The sequence below is a fragment of the Rhinolophus ferrumequinum genome, chromosome 22, assembly GCF_004115265.2.
Source record: "Rhinolophus ferrumequinum isolate MPI-CBG mRhiFer1 chromosome 22, mRhiFer1_v1.p, whole genome shotgun sequence".
Classification (NCBI taxonomy): Eukaryota; Metazoa; Chordata; class Mammalia; order Chiroptera; family Rhinolophidae; genus Rhinolophus; species Rhinolophus ferrumequinum.
Genome location: NC_046305.1, coordinates 48,884,295 through 48,903,535, shown reverse-complemented (window position 1 = coordinate 48,903,535; position 19,241 = coordinate 48,884,295). Strand labels below are relative to the sequence as shown.

The 19,241-nt window shown below is 45.0% G+C and overlaps 1 protein-coding gene across 1 annotated transcript; it reads left to right on the top strand.

Moving 5' to 3' along the window:
• Window positions 1-1,105: 1,105 nt before the first annotated feature.
• Window positions 1,106-18,983, top strand: HMGCS2 (3-hydroxy-3-methylglutaryl-CoA synthase 2). Its single transcript, XM_033093102.1, has 10 exons — window positions 1,106-1,272; window positions 5,572-6,026; window positions 9,813-9,938; window positions 10,512-10,676; window positions 12,042-12,207; window positions 13,818-13,988; window positions 15,316-15,422; window positions 16,038-16,163; window positions 17,013-17,121; window positions 18,915-18,983. The coding sequence occupies exons 1-9, from the start codon at window positions 1,169-1,171 to the stop codon at window positions 17,117-17,119; spliced, it is 1,527 nt and encodes a 508-aa protein (XP_032948993.1). The 5' UTR covers window positions 1,106-1,168; the 3' UTR covers window positions 17,120-17,121; window positions 18,915-18,983.
• The last annotated feature ends 258 nt before the right edge of the window (window positions 18,984-19,241 follow it).

Below are 19,241 nucleotides of genomic sequence, written 5' to 3'. Positions count from 1 at the left end.
TCAGAAAATGGGCTGCATGAAATTAAAATTTTGGAGTCGGTATAGATACTATGATGAAAAGGTCAGGAATCTGAATGTGAAATGGGAGGCTGAAGTCACGTGGAGGACACGATTGTGGAAGTGGGAACTAAAGTGAGAGGGGCCAGGGTGGATGAATGATCTGTGTGGAGATTGACAGCTCCGAGAGTGGTGAGAGGACTGCAGGTGGAGAGGAAGGCATGTGCTTCCCTCTTCATGAACGAAGAGGGTGAAGCAAGATTGTTACTTGACTGAAAGAACGAAGGACCCTGGGTGGCCCAGACTGAAGTACTTGGAGAGAGCGGGGCTTTGGGGAGGCGGGAGAGGAAAAATCCGAGGTATTTCTGTATCATTGCAAAGCAAAGTGGACAAGTGTCTTGTTCTGAGCCCAGGGACACTTTGGGTATTGGGGGCCAGGAGCTGGACATCGCAGGGAGGCGAGAACACAACCACCACGTGAAAACGGCCGTCTGAGACAGAGCATTGTCAGCCAAGGGATTGGAAATGAAGGATTTTAAAGTGGCGACAGAACTTTGCCATACCAGCACTTACTGCATTCCATCTGGAAATTGTGTCAGTTACACAAATACAAGCGCGACGATACAGATAGGAGAAACAGAGCAGGCTCCATAGCAGCGTTTCACCTATGTCCCACTCCCCACTCCCAACCTCTGAAAGGGTTTGGAAAAATTTCTCTTATTAGGTGGAATACATTAAAATAATAACAGCTCACTCCACAAAGAGCATTCTGGACCACCGCGCGAGAGTTACTCAGGTGAGGAGCCAGGGTCCAAGACAGGCCAGGTGAGGTTACCTTCGGATACGTTCCAAGGGACATCATAGCTTCCTGAGATGTCTGGGCATCACTAAGGCTGCCACAAGAGCCCGGGAAAGGAGAGATCAGAGCCATCCATTCCCACACATGCCCAGGAGCAGGGCAGATTTGTACATGTTGCAAAGATGACGTTTTTCTTTGACTTGCCCATGTTCTGAGTGAGACCTTTGGCCCAGTTTTAGGAGCCAACTGAGCCTCGATAAGCAGGGGTGGGGCTTTCTGGAGGCAGGAGTCTCAGGGCTCTATAAAGCCCTACTGGGCACTGCTGGACATCTCTCCCACGGACTGTCTGGCTTTCTGCTTGCTCCACTGAAAATGCAGCGGCTGTTGACTCCGGCAAAGCAGGTCTTGCAAGTAAAGAGACTGATTCAGGAAGCGTCTCTCATCCCTGGTCACCTTCTCTCAGCAGCCCACCAAAGGTGAGTCGTGTTGTTCCCAGGAACTATCCAGGCCACGCTTATAGAAGGGTCATGGAACTAGTAAAAAATAGGTAGAGCACCTGCCCTAAGGAAAAACCCCCTAGAATCTCAGTCAGAAGTTGGCAAGGTGTGTGCATAGCCTTAGAAAAGCGAGTTAATATCTCGGGGTCTGTTACCTCATCTCTAAATGGACAGACAGCCCCTCTCAGCTACAGAGTTCCAGGATCCCAAACCTCTGACACCTGCTCTTTGTAAAGGAGGACATCCTTCACTCCCCCAGCTATGGAAGCAGTGGAAATATCAGGACCAGGGCCCACGGCATTCTCCCCTCCACCTCTGTTCCCACTTTTACCCCCAGTCCCTTCAGGATTCTGTGCCAATGGCAGTGTTGGTAAAACCATCTGCTGCAACTTACTGCAGCAACACTCGAAATGGACTGAGGACACGAAGCGTGTTCCTCAGCCCCCTGATTTCCTGCAATGGGGAAATGAGATGTGTGAGTGTACACGCGCTTGTGCACGGAAGCACACGTGCAATCAGCTTGTGCACGGAAGCACACGTGCACCCCTTTTCTTTGTAAACATTCCCCCAGTCTGGCCCCAAGTCCTCGCAGTCTCCCAGTATGGATGGTAACATAGCCATGGCTAGCCCCCCCGGGACCCCTAAACCATCCACTGCATTCTAGGATTCTAAGGCTAGCCCTTCTTTTCCTCTCTTTTCTACACTGCGTTCCATGAACACTGAGAAAAATGACTGACCTAGGTCTTCCCTTGCCTGGTACCCAGGGAACCTGGGGGTGTGGATGTGCGGGGCAGGAGGTGATACTCTTTAGCCTTCTTACTTTCTTTATGACTCACCACCTCGTCCACACTCTACCCCACCCCCTGCATGCAGGTCAAATGTCCCTGCTCAGAGTTTCACCTGTTCTTTGTATTTGTGAGGAGGGGATTGACGTGGGTTTGCTTGTTTCAATAAATAACAGTTGGCCGCCCTCCAAGAGACAAACCTCAGTAATCACCAGCCTGCCCCTCCTTCTGGCGTTGTTGGTTCCAACTTTTGGAATCATCGTCCACATTTCCCTTGTTGCTGTACTCACAGCTAATCCTGTTTCCTGTGGCCTGAATGAGAGTTTATGGGTTTATGGGTCTCTTCTTCTCTGTATGTCTGTCCCCTCTAATCCAACCTGCAGCGGCTCTAAAGTCCTGATCCCATCTCAGCATGTGCTTCACTGCCTGGAACATGAGGGAAGAATCGTGCCCTCCACCCACTCTGTGGTCCCCACCTGCTCTTCTCATGCATGGTCTCCCTACTCCCTTCACTCTCCACTCCAGGCATCCTTACCTGTTCAATTGCCCCCCTCACTGTGGCCACTGCCCTTTCAAGCCCCCTCCAATTCTTCATCTACACTCACCCATCAAAGTTGACCTCAAATGTAGCCTCTTCCATGAAGTCCTCCCTGACCCTCCGATCCACAGGGACTCTGCTTCCTTTGGACACCTGTGGGATTTTGCCCACATCTCTCTTGTGACCCTGGTCACACATTGTGACTCTCAGTTGGGGTATGTGTGCGTGTGTTTATCTCATCCCTCCCTTTGGTCAAGGAGGTCCTCAAGAACCTTGACTTCCTCTTTTCTTTGCCCCTTCCCTGTGCCTGGAATGTAATAGCTGATTTTGAAACAAAGGGGATGGAGGTGAGATGAAGTAAAAGCTTGATGCATGTTCTTGAACCAAGCGACACCAGAACAAAACCAATGTTAAATTAAATAGAATGTTTGTTCCTTAGAGAAAGTACAAGATTAAAAGCATACTCTGAACTCCAGTGGTCCAATGTTTCTGGAAACCTCTGCATGTTAAGTTTCCTTCAAGGCTCTGTAATCCATTTCTGGATTATATCTGTAATAACCCCCTATCCAGACAGTCACAAAAGTTACCAAGTGACTGTTTCTTGGAAACTCTCCTTGCTACCTTAGGTTCCTAACTGGGAAGAGAGGAAAGGAGTGATCTCAGAGAAGGCAGAGTGAGAATGAGGCTGAGGGAAAAACCAGCCAAGCACAGGACTGGCTAACCATTAGCTCGTAGGTACTAGGGAAGTTCCTTCACAAATATTTGAGAGTACAAACTCCAGTTATTGGGGGTTGGAGGGACACCAAATAAGTAGGGCAGGTAACTAAACCCCAAACCTCTCTTGTCAGATATGGGTAAACATTTATCACGTTGCCTCACTGTCTTGGGATCATATGATCTACTTTGCTCGCGGTAGTCTTGCACAGTGACCCACCCCCCGCCCCATGGGAGAACTGGGGTTTCCAGAAGCCCAGAATCCTCAGGATGATTGACAAACACACTCAATCGGAGTTACAGTTCCTATGGCATACAGCTAAATTTATAAGCCTGGGGAGCCATCCTGTCACTCTTCCGTGGCCAGATACAAGTTACAGGGACTTGGTGGCACTCATGAGTGTAACACACACACTAGATGGCACCCAAGGCAGTGAAAGGACAGAAGATTTCTAACATGTGACAAACTGTGAAGTTACTCTGAGCTCGTCACTTCACCAGTGTGTGCTTTGATTTCACCAACTGTAAAACGAAGAGTATCATTCAAGTGACCAGATTTCACGTACTTTTACATGGGAGCAGATGGGAGGTGGACTTGGTGAGCTCTGTACTGGTAGCTGGAAGGAGAAACTCCCGATTTTCACCAGGGGTTTTGAAGACAGATAAGTGGGTCCAGGAAAAAAACAAGATTCTCTCCTTCCTCTTCTACTGACCCTTTCACCATTTTCTTTCTGCTCCCATTTAGAATTCTCTCTGCCCTCTGTATTCTCACAATCTTTGTTTGGTCCACTATAAATTTTGCTATAAAAATGTCTGCCTTGGGCCGACCTGGTGGCTCAGGTGGTTGGAGCACCCAGCTCCTAACGCTGAGGTCGCCCAACCGATTCCCACATGGGCCAGTGAGCTGCGCCCTCTACAGCTACAATTGTGAACAACAGCTCTCTCTGGAGCAGGGCTGCGTGAGCAGCCACAGGTCAGCGTGGGCTGCTGAGCTGCCGTGAGCAGCCGACCGACTGGCGACCGACTGCCTCAGCCAGGGCGGGGGGTGCGGGGAGTGCAAGGCTCATAAAACCAGCATGGGCCAGGGAGCACAACTAAACTGAAAAACAATGGCTTGGATGGCGGGGGAGGGAGGGGGGAACAGAGGCAGAAGAAAGGGGAGAAAGAAAAAAAAACTGTCTGCCTCTTCCACTGGGCTGTGCCCTCTTTGTGGGCACAAAAGATATCTTCTTCACTGCTCTGCCTCTGGAACCCAGCACTGTGTTGAGCGTGTTCAGTAAATATTGGGAGGCCCAATCAGAAAAAGCAGAGAGGATAAAATCAAGCAGGAAACTTCCTTAAAGAGTAGGAAAATTGTAGGTATGCATAGAAAACAGAAAGAAGGGGATAAAGGGGGATAATGAGAAGGGCAGTCTAAAGATGGATGAAATCTTTAAAATTATGTCCTGTGGGGTTTATAACATCTGTAGAAGTAAACTATATGACAATAGTAGTTCGAAGATTTAACTTTCAAATGAAGTTTAAAAAGTAAGGTTTTGCACTGTTCACAAAGTAGCAGAAATATTAATTTGAGTTATAATAAGTCAAGTGTGCATATTATAATCACTAAGGTCATTACTAAAAGAAAAAGAGGAGCTAAAATGGAATGATAAATACTTGCTTAATCCAAAAGAACACAGCAACGGAGAAATAAAGGACATATGAGGCAAATAGAAACAAATTGTGGGATGGTAGACTCAATTCTAACTATATCAGTACTTACACTAAATATAATTGGATTAATTACTCCAATTGAAGCACCAATATTGCAAGACTTGTTGAAAATTTAAAAAGACCCTATGCTGTTCAGAATAGATGCATGTTAAATATGAAGACCTTTAGAAATTAAAAGTATAAAAGGACAAGAAAAGTTATACCAGACAAACAGTGATCAGAAAGTTAGGGTGGCTTTACTAACATCAGGAAAAGTAGACATTACCACAAGACTATCACAAAGATAAAGAAGGACATGTAATAAGGGTAAAAGGGTCAATTCAACAGAAATGCTTAACAATCCTAACTTTGGATTCATCTGATAACATAGACAGATAGATAGATAGATAGATAGATAGATAGATAGATAGATAGATAGACACAGAGAGAGAGACAGAGAGACAGAGACAGAGAGAAATTGCTGTGTTGTTTTTTGAGGAAACTGCCTAGAGACCATTAGTGGGATTCTGACTGTTATTTCTACTGCAGGTTTTCTACAGTCCCTTCTGTCCCCTTAGCCAAAACGGATACTTGGCCAAAAGATGTGGGCATCCTTGCCCTGGAGCTCTATTTCCCAGCCCAATATGTCGACCAAACGGACCTGGAGAAGTTTAACAATGTGGAAGCAGGGAAGTACACAGTGGGCTTGGGTCAAACCCATATGGGCTTCTGTTCGGTCCAAGAGGATGTCAATTCTCTGTGTCTGACAGTGGTGCAGCGGCTGATGGAGCGCACGAAGCTCCCATGGGACTCTGTGGGCCGGCTAGAAGTGGGCACTGAGACCATCATCGACAAGTCCAAGGCTATCAAAACAGTGCTCATGGAGCTCTTCCAGGATTCAGGCAACACTGACATCGAGGGCATAGATACCACCAATGCCTGCTACGGTGGCACTGCCTCCCTCTTCAATGCTGCCAACTGGCTGGAGTCCAGCTCCTGGGATGGTATGTGCTGCCAGAGGTTACACGAGAAAGGAGTTGGGGCTGGAAACTGAATCCTCAGTTTTGCTTCTCCGTTCCCCAGGGAGGGCGGGACAACTTATTCACACAGCTGCTGCTATCAACCAACAACCACAATGATGATAAGTGCTTAGACTTTTATAACTTTATGCAGTTAATTAGGTAGCATGTTCACATAGCCGTTCCTTTAGTCCTTATCATAGCCTAGGAAGTGGTTGTTATCCCTGATTTACAGATAAGAAAATGGAAGGTCCGATATCTTACTTACAAGCTAGACATCAAGGGGAAAACACCCTGGTAAAAATAGACCCAAAGAATCAACAGATAGGCTATTACACAGAGTAGTTCTACTCTTTCTCCCTTGCCTGGTTCCTAGGAAATTGCTTTTTGCATATTAACGTTACCATGGACCTTACTTATATTTTCCCTCAATGCTATATTGGAAGGAAGAACCCTGTTGTGATCGCATAAAAATGTCCAAGGGAAACAGTACAAGTGGAGAGTTAGAAACCTAGCTCTGCCAATAATCACTGACAAGCGCCTTAACCTCTTTGAGCCTCAGAGTTCTTATTTGCCTACCTGCCTTGAAGGCTGGTGAAAGAACTGAATAAGATATCCGTGGAGACGTAAAAGAAGAGTACCTGAGCAATCAAAGCACTCTATATTTACTAAGTTGGAAACTAGAACTAAAACCTTAGAAACCATAATGACCACTAATGATAAAAATAATTACGAAGTCTTGATGTCGGCTGGAACCTTAGAGATTTTCTAATCCTGTGTTCTTTATTTTTAAAAGAGGCCAAGAAGAGTTTAATGGTTTGTCTGTGTCCCTGCAGCAAGGCAGTGCAGGTCCATACATACACCTGTTCAGTGTTTTTTCTGAGTGCCCTGCACATAGCCCAACCCTCAGTGTTTCCATTGATTTGGGACATGACAGTCTCTACATCATCAAATCTGTTTTCACAGTGCTTTCCCTGCTTGGCACTTATATTATTACCTCTCCAGCAATCCCTGTGATCCTCACCACCAATGTTTCCAACCAAGCATTTAGTGGGAGAGTAGAAATAAAAGGCAAGGGACACTCACCAGCCTTTAAGCAAATATCAGAGTCTATGTTTGGGAGCATCGTCAGCTGTAAGCATGTCATTTCAAATAAGCAGATTCTGTTGAATGTCTGGGCATTCCACAGAAGAGGGCTACAAATGCATCCTCCTTCAATATAATATTTTGGTGGGCAAAATACTTAAAAAACAAACCATTGAGACGTGGGTTGGTAGTTTGCATTAAAACAAAAATCGTATTAAGCCGGAGCCTAATGACAACCGCCAATACCAGACAAGGCCAATGAGATGAGATCTCTGCTTCTGACTGACCTGGCCAACCATCCACCTGGGACACTTGGATAAGAGGAAGTGTTTCTGAGACTCACCAGGAAGTTTCAGATCATTCCTGAGAGACAGCAGGGTGTGAGGGAAGGAAAAAGTGGTACTGGCTCAGATGCCCTGAGAGACCTCATCTGCCCTATCTTTTTTTAATGAAAGTAATTGAAATTTATAGTTTGAAAAAAACATATACCCATACACAAAAGGGAAGAAAAAGTTCCCCTTGGCACCACATTACCATTTTCCAGAATTTCACACTAACAGTTTCTGTGTGTTCTTCCAGATTTTTTCTATGTACCTGCAAGCATACACATATCTATTCAGTTTTAGTTTTTAACATTGTGCATATTATTCTTCATCTCTATGATGTCTTTGAGATCATTCTATATCTATCTCTATCTCATATACATTATATATATATATATACACATATGTATATAGACACATATATATATGTGATTTACTGCATTCTTTTGAAAGCTACATAATATTCTATTGATGGATATGCCAAACTTTATTTAATTGGTGCCATATTGATGGATATTTTGATAGTTGTATGTTTTTTGCAATTATAAATAATTGTTTTAATGAACATTGTACAATAGCTTTGCATGCTTGTGATAATGTGTTGTAAGAATGGATTTCTAAAAGTGGAATTGCAGGATATGTTGATTTAAAGTATCGATAGAGTGTGCCTGATTGCTCTTCAAAATGTTGTACTAGAGGTGACCGGTTAGTTCAGTTGGTTAGAGTGCAGTGCTCTTAACAATAAGGTTGCCAGTTTGATCCCCGCATGGGCCACTATGAGCTGCGCCCTCCACAACTAGATTGAAACAACTACTTGACTTGGAGTTGATGGGTCCTGGAAAAACACACTTAAAAAAAAAAAGTACTAAAGTACATTCCTGCAATGCATATTATCAAACTTCTAATCTTTGTCAATTTAATAAGTAAAATAATATTGTCATTGATTTGCCCTTTTTTCACAAGACAGCTTCGATTGTTTTACAATGTTTATTGGCCATTTTCCTATTACATACCTTGTATTTTTTATGAGACTTTTATACATGAAGGAAATTAGCTTTTTTTGGTTATAACTATTGTAAATACTTCCCCAGTTTGTCCTGTGAGTTTGTATCTGATAGAAAGTTTTAATGTTTAGGTAGCCAAATTTACTGATCTTTTCCTTAATGGCTTCGAAATACTCTTTTATAGTTTCCAAATATATATATATATATATATATATATATATATATATATATATATATATATATATATTTTCCAACTCCAATTTCAACCCCAACGAAAAGTGTGTGTGTGTGTATATATATATATATATATATATACATACACACACACATTATATGGTATATAATTCTTAAGAGAAGGTACTTGGGTTTCGTTGAATTTGGGTTGGAATCCTCACTCTGAATCTTTATTCATACTTTCCATTAGCTGTTGGCTCTGGCCAAGTGACTTCAGTTCTTTGGGCCTCAATTTCTTTGTCTATAAAGAGGGGATAACTGTATCTGATATATAGTCTTATCGTGAGGATTCAATTATATAGAAATATGGCTCCCAACACAGTGCTGGGGTAAATCCCGGGGTCTTCCTTACAGATTAGATAGAATACTGAAATCACCGCCATTATCTGTCCCACAGACTCAAGTGCGGGGGCTGGCGCAGTACTATCAGACGAAAGTGGAAAAATAACAGTCAAGACAACACTCATTTACTGAATAATAGTCCGACTAATATAGAGATAGTAACTATGGATCACCTACATTAAATGCAGTTACTCAACATAAACCCTTTTCTCAATGAAAGTAGTACCAAGTCATTCAAAGCACATGGTTTGCAATCCTGTCAGAACTGGGTTTAAAAATCAAATTCCATATTTACTAAGTGGGTGACCTTAGACAAATTACTTAATCTCTCTGGAAGGCAGTAGGTGTTACCTGCCTCATTGGATGGTTTTAAGGATAGTTTGATAATAACTAGTGTCTAGCTAGTATTTCAAATGTTAGTTTCCCTCCCTATCCCTCGACTTTCTATTGGAGGAATTTTGGCCACAGAGGACTAGAAGGTGATGGGTACAAGCCTAAATTATCTCCCAAAGTGCCAGTTAATACATTTTTCATGGAATTCAGAAACGGAATTCTGAATAAGTGAGTATTGTGCAGCTAGAGTCACAGGACGCTGAGTTTTGACTTTGCATTTCAAATGTGTCATGCTGAGTCTCACAAGAACATAAACTCCATGAGGCAGGGATTTTGGGTTTTGCTCACTGGTCTATCTTCAGTATATAAAGTTGTGCTTGGCACACCGGAGGCACTCAATCTACTCAGGATTTGGTAGTGATGATGATATTTCTTGTCTCTCATGACAGGTCGCTATGCAATGGTGGTCTGTGGAGATATCGCAGTCTATCCCAGTGGTAATGCCCGCCCCACAGGTGGGGCTGGAGCCGTGGCAATGCTGGTTGGACCCAATGCCCCTCTGGTCCTCGAGAGAGGTTTGTAGTGACCTATGGATACATGGTACCAAGAGACTGTGCATGGCATGGCCAAATGCATAGCTCCTAATCCCAAACGGGCATACCCACTAATCAGGGCTGAAGGATGGGTTTGGGGACGATGTCACTTGCCTTCAAAAGGCCTGACTGGGGAGCAGAGGGCAGAGAGAAAGGGAAGAGAGGCATCAGCGAGGTTTCCTCTTCTGCACCATCACATGGGGATGGTGAAGGGTGGAATCAATGCTGACAAGGACCTTTGGGAGCTAAACTGGCCATTGAAGATGAAAGAAGATAATTGGGAATAAAGGGAAAGCCTTTCCTTGGAGACTTTTGGTGCCTCCTCCAGATTTCGTTAAGCCCATGTAGGTGTGGAAAGGAAAACGTAAACCTCATTTACGTAAGAGCAACAATCTAGTCAGCTCCCTTGAACATGTGAGGGATGTTGAGTGGGCTTGAGTTGGGCACGAGATAGGTCAAGACCAGGAGACCATTTGCACGTGGTTCTCCCGTCCCCTTTGCTCTCTCTATGTGGGCTGCCCTGGGAATCCCTGAGTCCCTTATGTGCCTTGCCAGGGCTCCGGGGGACCCACATGGAGAACGTATATGACTTCTACAAACCCGATGGGGCTTCAGAATACCCGCTGGTGGACGGGAAGCTCTCCATCCAGTGCTACATACGGGCCTTGGACCGATGTTACACAGTGTACCGTCAAAAAATCCAGAACCAGTGGAAGCAAGGTATGGGGCTCAGAGGGCGAAAGTGGGGGCTCTGTGTACGTGGGGCCAAGAGTTTGTCCTAACCGCTTAAGAGAAGGTCTCTTCTTGCCTCTGAAAATGATCTCGAGAGAATTGTTTCATGTCCCCTTCTTCTTATGCCTTTCCCTGGGCCTATGCTCAAGTTAATTTGAAAGTCATCCAAATTCAAGTATGAAATTGCCTCTAACTTGAGCTAAAGGAAAGAAACTAAACAACGTAGTTCAAAGCCTCGAGTAGGAAACCAGTGGGTGTCAGCCACCTGGGGACATAGGATGGTGAGTTAAGCCACCACTTCCTACCGGGTCTAGATTTGTTTCTGTTGAAGTCAGGAGTGATTTGACTGTTGGTTTGTAGTTTGCCACCTTTTAAAGTCTTGCTGATGTTAAAAAATATCTTACCTGTATTTGCGGTATGCTGCTATCAGTGATTTTTCTCCGGGTGGTACTATTACAAGTTGATTTTATTCTCACTTTTAGTTTCAGAATTTTCTGGCTAAAACAATATGTCCTACTTTCATAATCAGAAAAGAAACAAAGTTTATTTTAAAACTACCGTGAAGGCTGCTTTTAAAAAATAGAAAGGGTTCTTACCTGCTTAGCCATGCAAAAGGCAGACCTCAGCGTGGGAAAAAGCCTGGGCTGAGCATGCACGCTGTACGCGTGGCAAAAGGAGCCACTTCTTGCCCCTTTCCACCGCACTGGGTGAAATGCTAGCCGCCACAGCCATCCCCCATGGCTGAGAAGTCAACTTGAACCTCTCTGGGCCTCTGCCCACTATCAAATTGCTGCTAGCTAATTGTTCCGGCCTCCTCTGAATTCTTGTGGCATTCTAATTTTACTCCTTATTCTCATATGGAATTTGATCCATGCAGCCTTGGATCTCAGCACTAAATTGTCAGCTGACCTAGCGGCAGAGGACGCACTGCCCTCCTCTTTGAAATGAGAGGAATCGTCTGTATTGCTGAGTCAGAGACATTGGAGCCTAAACCCAAAGCCAGCCGTTTTTCAACATGGGTGACCTTGGACACGTCACTAAGCTTCTCATTTTTGGAGACTCTTCTTTCCTCCTCTGGGAAACAGAGGAAAATATAGACCACAAGTTTGATTTGGAGGCGTTATCTGTCGTAGAGGTTGGCAGTAGTAAATAGGAAGAATATATTTGTTTCTTTCCCTTGTTTCTTTATAAGGAGGGTGCTCAGTGAAATGCTTGTAAAATCCATGAACTAACCGTATGCGTGTTTGCTGGAGGTAAGAGCTAGTTGTCCCTCGGTGCAGTTAGATCTTGGAGAGGAGGTCTCAATGGCTTATCTGTCACGCCACATCCTTGCTGTCACACTTCCTCTTCCAGCTGGCATCGATCGACCTTTTACTCTTGATGATTTACAGTTTATGATCTTCCACACACCCTTCTGCAAGTTGGTCCAGAAATCCCTGGCTCGTCTGATGTTCAATGACTTCCTGTCAGCCAGCAGTGACACACAGACCAGCCTCTATAAGGGGCTGGAGGCCTTCAGGTGAGTCCCCTTGACTTGGGGAGCCTAGAGGCTCGTGAGGGGTGAGGAAGGAGGAGGCTTCTGCACGCCGTGAGTCTGGACCACAAGCCACTGCTGTGGGGAGAAAAGGACAATCCTCCAACATAATAGAAGTGACACCAAGCCCTTACAGGGGTTCTTGTCTGCATGAGGCCCTCCACCTTTTATCTCAGGGAGCACAGGGAGTTGGCCAGGACCTCTGGATCAAATGACTATAAGAAGCTTCAGAGAATACGAAAAGGAGGAAAGGGAGTATGGTTATGCCATGCAGTCGATAAACATTTGATGAACATCAGCTATGCCAGGTATCATACAAAGTCGAGGGACACAGAAATCAACGTGACACCACGATCCCTACTTAGAGGCTCTCACAGTCTGTATGGACAGAAACACCTAGAAGCAAATCATCAGCGTACAAGACGGCAACGTGGGGAGGGTGCAGTCTCATTCTGACTTGCCATCGACCTCATCAATATTTTGCTTATTGCCTCAGTTTCTCCCATCTATGAAATGGAGATAGTCTAGCTCTCCCCTTCAAATGTCAATAAAGCAAAAAGAATGCCGTTTATTTATGTATTACTCTGAGAGTTTAGAAAAGAAGAATTTTCAGTACGAAGAGTTCCCACTGGGAAGGGCATCTTTCCCTTTCTTCTTGATAACTGTTCATTTCAAGGTTTGTAGTCTTCTACCCGTATCTGCCGCTATTACTAACTACTACTACTAACCCTGACACTAACTAAAACATCCAAATTAGCACAAACACTGCTTATAAGACCTTCCCCGGGAGGGGAAAAAAAAAATTCTAACATATAGCAAAAAGACTAGCTTAGTATCTTTAATATGCACAAGTCTCATAAATAATAAGATAAACACCGCAGTAGAAAACTGAACAAAAGATATGGATAAGAAATTCCTCAAAGGAGAAATAACATAATCATATTTTTAAATGTGCGCGCTCATTAGTAACAAAGTTAAACAAGTTACCATGTTCCTTACGTCGCTTTTTTTAAAAATTTGAATACCCAGAATTGGAGACACTGTGGAAAAATGAGCAATGGTGGATGTATAAATTGAGACACGGGTTTGGGGGAGGAATAGGAAAACATGAAGTTAAGGCCTTAAAGAGGTGCATGCCTTTTGGCTCAGCAATTTCACATCTTTAAAAGAACAGGAAGCTTTTCGCTGTGGTATTTTAACTAACGAGAACAGGAATGGGGAGAGTGGTCAAAGTGGGGTTCCCATCGTGGCCCATTCTACAGCCTTGAAAAACAATGTTATAGAAGATGACTTAATGTCATAGAGAAAAGTAACTAAGGAAGCATGTTAAGCAGGATGTATGGTGTGGTTTTTATTTTCCAATAAACTGTATGAAAGTAAGGATGGATTCTGCGAGAAAAATAGGAAGCAGGGCTCCCTCTGAAGGGTAGCACTAAGTGCCATGTTCTTCTTTGCACGTTTCTGTATTTCCAAATATCCTATAAGGCAAACATGCGCCCAAAAGTCTTCTCTCTGGATGCTGTTGCCTCTCCCCTTGTTGCCTCCCACCCCTCCTGTGGCTTCTCACCTGGCCTATTCCTCTGGCTGCCTCACAGGGGCCTGAAGCTGGAAGACACCTACAACAACAGGGACGTGGAAAAAGCATTTCAAAAGGCCTCTCTAGACATGTTCAACAAGAAAACCAAGTCCTCCCTTTACTTCTCCACACACAACGGGAACTCGTACACTTCATCGCTGTATGGCTGCCTGGCTTCCCTCCTGTCCCAGTGAGTTCTGCGCCTGCCCCCGCCCCCACTTCCCCACCCCCGTCTGACAGGTCAGTCCAGTTCAGTTCCTTTTATGGTTCAGATTATTTCTTTTTTTAAGAAGGAAGAAAGGAAGGAGGGAGGTAGGGGAGAAAGGAGGGAGGAAGAAAGGGGAAGGAAACTTGTTTCAAAGGTGTATGTATTATAGGCAGGTTTGTTATCAGTATTAAGCAGTTGTCTTCCAAAGTGAAGTACATGTATTACTTCACTTTGTACTGTGAAGGGACTGTGCAATTTTTCTCAGGTTCTATTTGGTGTCCCAAGAAAAGAGAACTTTTATGCGTATTTTTCTCTCATCTATTTAAAATCTCTGTACTCAATAAAGCATGGGAGTTAAGAAAGCCTAGCTTTGGAGCCCACAACCAAGGTTCAAATCTCTTTGCAGCTTATTAGCTTTGACCTTGGAAAAATACTTAACCTCTGTATGCCTCACTTCCTCCAGCTATAAAATATGTACAGTAACAATACGTACCTTCTAGGGTTTTGATGAGTGTTAAATGTGCAAAGCAATTAAAACTGTAACGCTCAGCAGATGCTCAAATGTTAACTGTTATTTTTACTGACATTCTATTTTGTGGGTTTTATAAGGAAATACATGTACTATATAGTACATGCATATAACATAGGAGATACATATACAGAGGGTGCCAAAAAAAGTATACACGTTTTAAGAAAGGAAAAAACTTTCTTTTTTTTAAATTTGTAAATTTAAATTAAAATTTACAATAATATTGTAAAATTTTATTGTATTTATTGTATTTATTGTAAAATAATATTGTATTAAAATTTGTAATACTATATACCGATAACAAAAGATGAATACAAGTCATATGTATACATTTTTTGGCACCCCCAATATATATGAACTTGGTGAAATTATTATAAATGAGGGGATGAATAAAAGAGTTACAACTCGTAAAGCATCACCAGTCAACACGGAAGTCTTGAAGGTGAGTCCAGTGGTCTGACCTCCACTTGGAGATGTCTTCAGAGCCCACTGAACTCATCTTGTCCTCGTGGGTGGGGAGAAGTTCCCTCTACACCCCGAAATTCCATTATGCTCCCTGTGCCTTCTGTCTCTTGGATTTCAGCTGCTCTCCTGTTAGCCCGTTTTCCTCCTCCTGGGCCTATCCCCAGGGCCTTTCAAAAAACCCTTTGTGTGGAGTGCCCAGAAGCCATCTCTAAGTTGCAAGAGGTAGACTTGCTTGGGCTGATAGGTCGGTGGTTTATTTGACGGGCAGACTATGATGCCAACGTGTTTTCTGTGTTCTGATTTCTTCTCCTGCAGGCACTCTGCCCAGGACTTGGCTGGTTCCAGGATTGGTGCCTTCTCCTATGGCTCTGGATTGGCAGCAAGTTTTTTTTCATTTCGAGCATCCCAGGATGCTTCGCCAGGTGAGTCCCGTCTTTCTATCAGGCACTTCTGACAAGATCCATCTGCTGGAAGAGACCATTTTCTACCTCTGTGCTACTGAGGCTCCTTCCCTCCCGCCTTGGCAGAATAATGTGATTGAGAGCAAAGGAAATCCCTAAAGGGCTTTAAACAATGGAGTAAACTTATCTGACTTATGTATCTGAGGCACTTCCCTGGCTACTATGGAGAGACTAGATTGAAGAAGAGCAAAGGTGATTATGGGGAAACCAGACAGGTTGTTCCAGCAAAGAATCCAGGCAAGAGGTAATGATGGTTTGGTTGCAGCTGGTTATAGAGAAGTTGGTGGGTTTGAGATATCCGGTGAATATTTGTTGATTGTTTGATGGCAGGTGTGATCTGAGGCATGCATCTAAGTGCTACATGGGATGTACCTTGATGACATGAGTGTCTGCCCATATGTTTTGCTAACAGGATGTGTTCTGACCCTTATTACTTCTTGGCGTTGTAATCTGCACACAGAGAACTTCCGCCAGTTCAAGCTCCCACAGAACCTCTCTGCTCTCTGTTGGACTCGGGAACAATAGCTGTGATCGTGGCAGTGAAGCACGTTTATCAATCTTGCTTTTGCTTTCCAGGCTCCCCCCTGGAAAAGCTGGTATCTAGTATCTCGGACCTGCCAAAACGCCTGGCCTCCCGGAAGCGTGTGTCTGCTGAGGAGTTCACAGAAATAATGAACCAAAGAGAACAATTCTACCGCAAGGGTAAGGAAAAGCAGGAGGAGGGAAGGAGAAGGCAATTTTTCTCAGTAGCTAAGAGCCAAGGTCTCCTCAGAAGTCTAGAATATCGCAGGTCAGGGTGGAGATGGTTATGAGATATGATTGGCAGAAGATCTGTTAGGTGCCCAGGGGTGAGAACTGGGTGAAGAAGCAGAAGGCAGAGTTGTGAAGAGGGAGGAGGCAGCAAGTGGCTTCTCAGTGTAGACTATAGCTAACCACCCAAAACAGGGCACTGGATAATGTAGTCCCTTGGAAGTCAGGCGTATGGTCTTTGAAAACGCCACCTATGAGACGGTTGAAAGAGCCCAGACTTTGGAGCTAGATATCCAAATCTAACCTGACCTGTGACATTCACCAGCTCTTTATCTTTGGGAAGATTATGGAACTTTCCGTTGTCTCATTTCTAAAATCACACCAATTTTGCAGGATCGCCAAACAGAGTGAATGAATTCATGTACATAAATAAGTTATCAATACATTGTACTGTCTCCGCCCCACTGCTCTCTTTCCCTACGAAACAAAATATTGCCCCAAAAAGCAACAAAAGTAAAGTAAACCAAAGCTAAAGATACAACAGGAGAGACCAGATGGTGGTTTTAAAACCACAGTAACCATATTTTCTCAAGCAAAACTTGGGACACATGGTGTGTACTGCAGTCTGCTTCCGGTTCTTCTGCTGGTCCAGAGCTCCCCTGGGTAGTCGATGACCTCGCAGCCCCTTGCAGCACAGCTCGGAGAGTGTCACCATGAAGCTATAGGTGTCCCCGTTGCTATTTTGTCTCCCCCAACCCCATAGAGCGCTGGATGAGTATTGCCTCTTCTCCTCTTCCACAGTGAATTTCTCACCTCCTGGCGACCTAAACAGCCTCTTCCCAGGCACCTGGTACCTGGAGACAGTGGATGAGCTACATCGCAGAAAGTATGCCCGGCGTCCCGTCTAAAGGTAGTGAGTCAGGTTGTCCAGGGTTGGTGGCATCAAGTTTTTCCTCCGGGAAATAGATGCAGTTCTGATGGTGTAACCAGGCCCGAGAGGCTCTGTAGCTCCCGAAATGATCAGAGGTGGGGAGTTTGTGCCGTGAAGACCGAGTAAAAGTCTTGGAGCTCTTTGCCCTGGAAAGCCAAACTCCGGGGGTGGGGGTGGGGCATGTTCTTAAATCTTGAACATGAAGAAAAGAGTCAACTTGTTTACCTGATCTGTTCATAGTAGGACACTTCCCTAGACACTTGAGAGAAACAAAATCAGCGCCCAGAAGGGAAAGCAGGCTGTGAACCTGAGCCTATAGAACTGACTACTCCAAAGGGGTGAAATCAGTAGCTTCAGAAAAGGTGCACAGCAGTGTGTTGGGGACAGAGTCATAAAGAAACAGGGTGTTGGCGACCTGTTAGAACCGGAAGCCTTGGCTGGAGGGAGCCTTAGACCCGGGTAACGGTATTCCTTGTGCGGAGAAGCAGTGAGGTTTGAGAAATAAGGGGGGAGGGGCGTAAGGCGAGCAGAGTTTATGGAAGAGAATTAGGGTGAGTGAAGAAATGGGAGAATTCTTTATGGTACTTTTTAAAGGAAAATCAAGTATTCGGAATTAAAATCTTATAGTTTGTGGACCCAGATGCCTGCCTTCAGTTTATCTTCCAAAATTGGCAAGGTACGCAGAATGGAAGAGTGAGAAGCAATTTCTTTTGCAACACATACGTCTCAGTAAATACAGTCCCCATGCCCAAATACATCCTCTATATTTTTCTGGCTTTCGGATTGCTGCTGTCCTTTGGCAGGGGACGGGGGAGGAAAAAAGGAGGTTTGCTGAAGGCAGGGTGTGGAGCAGGGCATGGAGGAAGAAGTCCGCAGATAAGGGAGATACCCAGAGAAAGCAGGAAAAGCACAGGACAGGGTGCCCTCAGTTCCCTCGTACCCACTGAAGCCCTGGGGTGTCAGGGACCGGATGGGCGAGGTGACAGGGGGCTGCAGGGTGGGGCTCAGAAGGCAACTCTGTAAGCATGTTCACCAGCTTTTGGTACTGCCAGGAGTTGTTTGTTTGAAATATCGTTCTGAAGGGCATATCAGCAGCAAAGAGGGGATTATTAGATGTGTCAAGCTAGTTCAGTCACCAGAAGCAGAGCAGGAGGGGGACAGAGATGGGCAGGGAGAGGGGAGGGAGGGAGGAGAACTTCGGGATTCTCAAGGCAGAGCTCCCTCCCTCTCGATGTCCACCAGCTTCTCACAGTGCTTAGGCAGCACTGCGCCTGGTGTACCTTAGAAGAGAAAAGCTGCAGCTCAGTGGACTTGTCTCATGCCAATGGCTGACAAGAGCCGTAAAGCTACCCCAGTGAGATTTTAGCTGAATTAAGGATTTTATGTCGCTCAGCGCTCTGTGGAGTTCTGCACAGCCCAGGTTGCTCTCCTGTCAGGCAGAACGCGTCATGGGGACCCTGCCCACCTCCCAGCCTCAGCTCCAGCTCTGGTGGTGGTGGCGCTGGTGTTGGGCACAAGTCCCTCAGGCATCCAGGCTTGGGGCTGGGGGGGAGGGGCGCAGTGGAGCATGGAAGACCTCAGGATGCATTTAGGAGAGCCCTCTCCACACACACACACACACACACACACACACACACACACACACCACACACTCCCTGCCCCAGGCACAGCCCTGCCACCTTGTCACCTCGGGCAGGAAGAAGGTACTGCGGGTGGGGTTGCCCAGGATGAGATATTGAATGTCCTGCTTTTGTTTGTTTCAAATTCTACAGCTCCATGGAGTGGCTTCTGGGAAGAGTGTGCTAGCAGAGCTCTCCCCCAGGAAACATAAAAAAAAAAAACCAACAACCCATTCTTAGCTGGTAAATAGATCGGATTGGACAACTCAGCCTGCATAAGCATGGGCCTTGGAGAGGGAGGGGCCACCCGCAGGGGGCCTTTTATGTCTTTTCCTGCATCATCACTGCCCTGAGCTTGTGGTGCTATGGACCAGGGGCCCTTTGGGAAAAGAGATGGAGAGAAGGCCTGGCCTTGAATCACTGACCTCTTCCGGTCAGCTTGCTTATCATTTGGTATAGCTTTGTTATTATTATTATTAT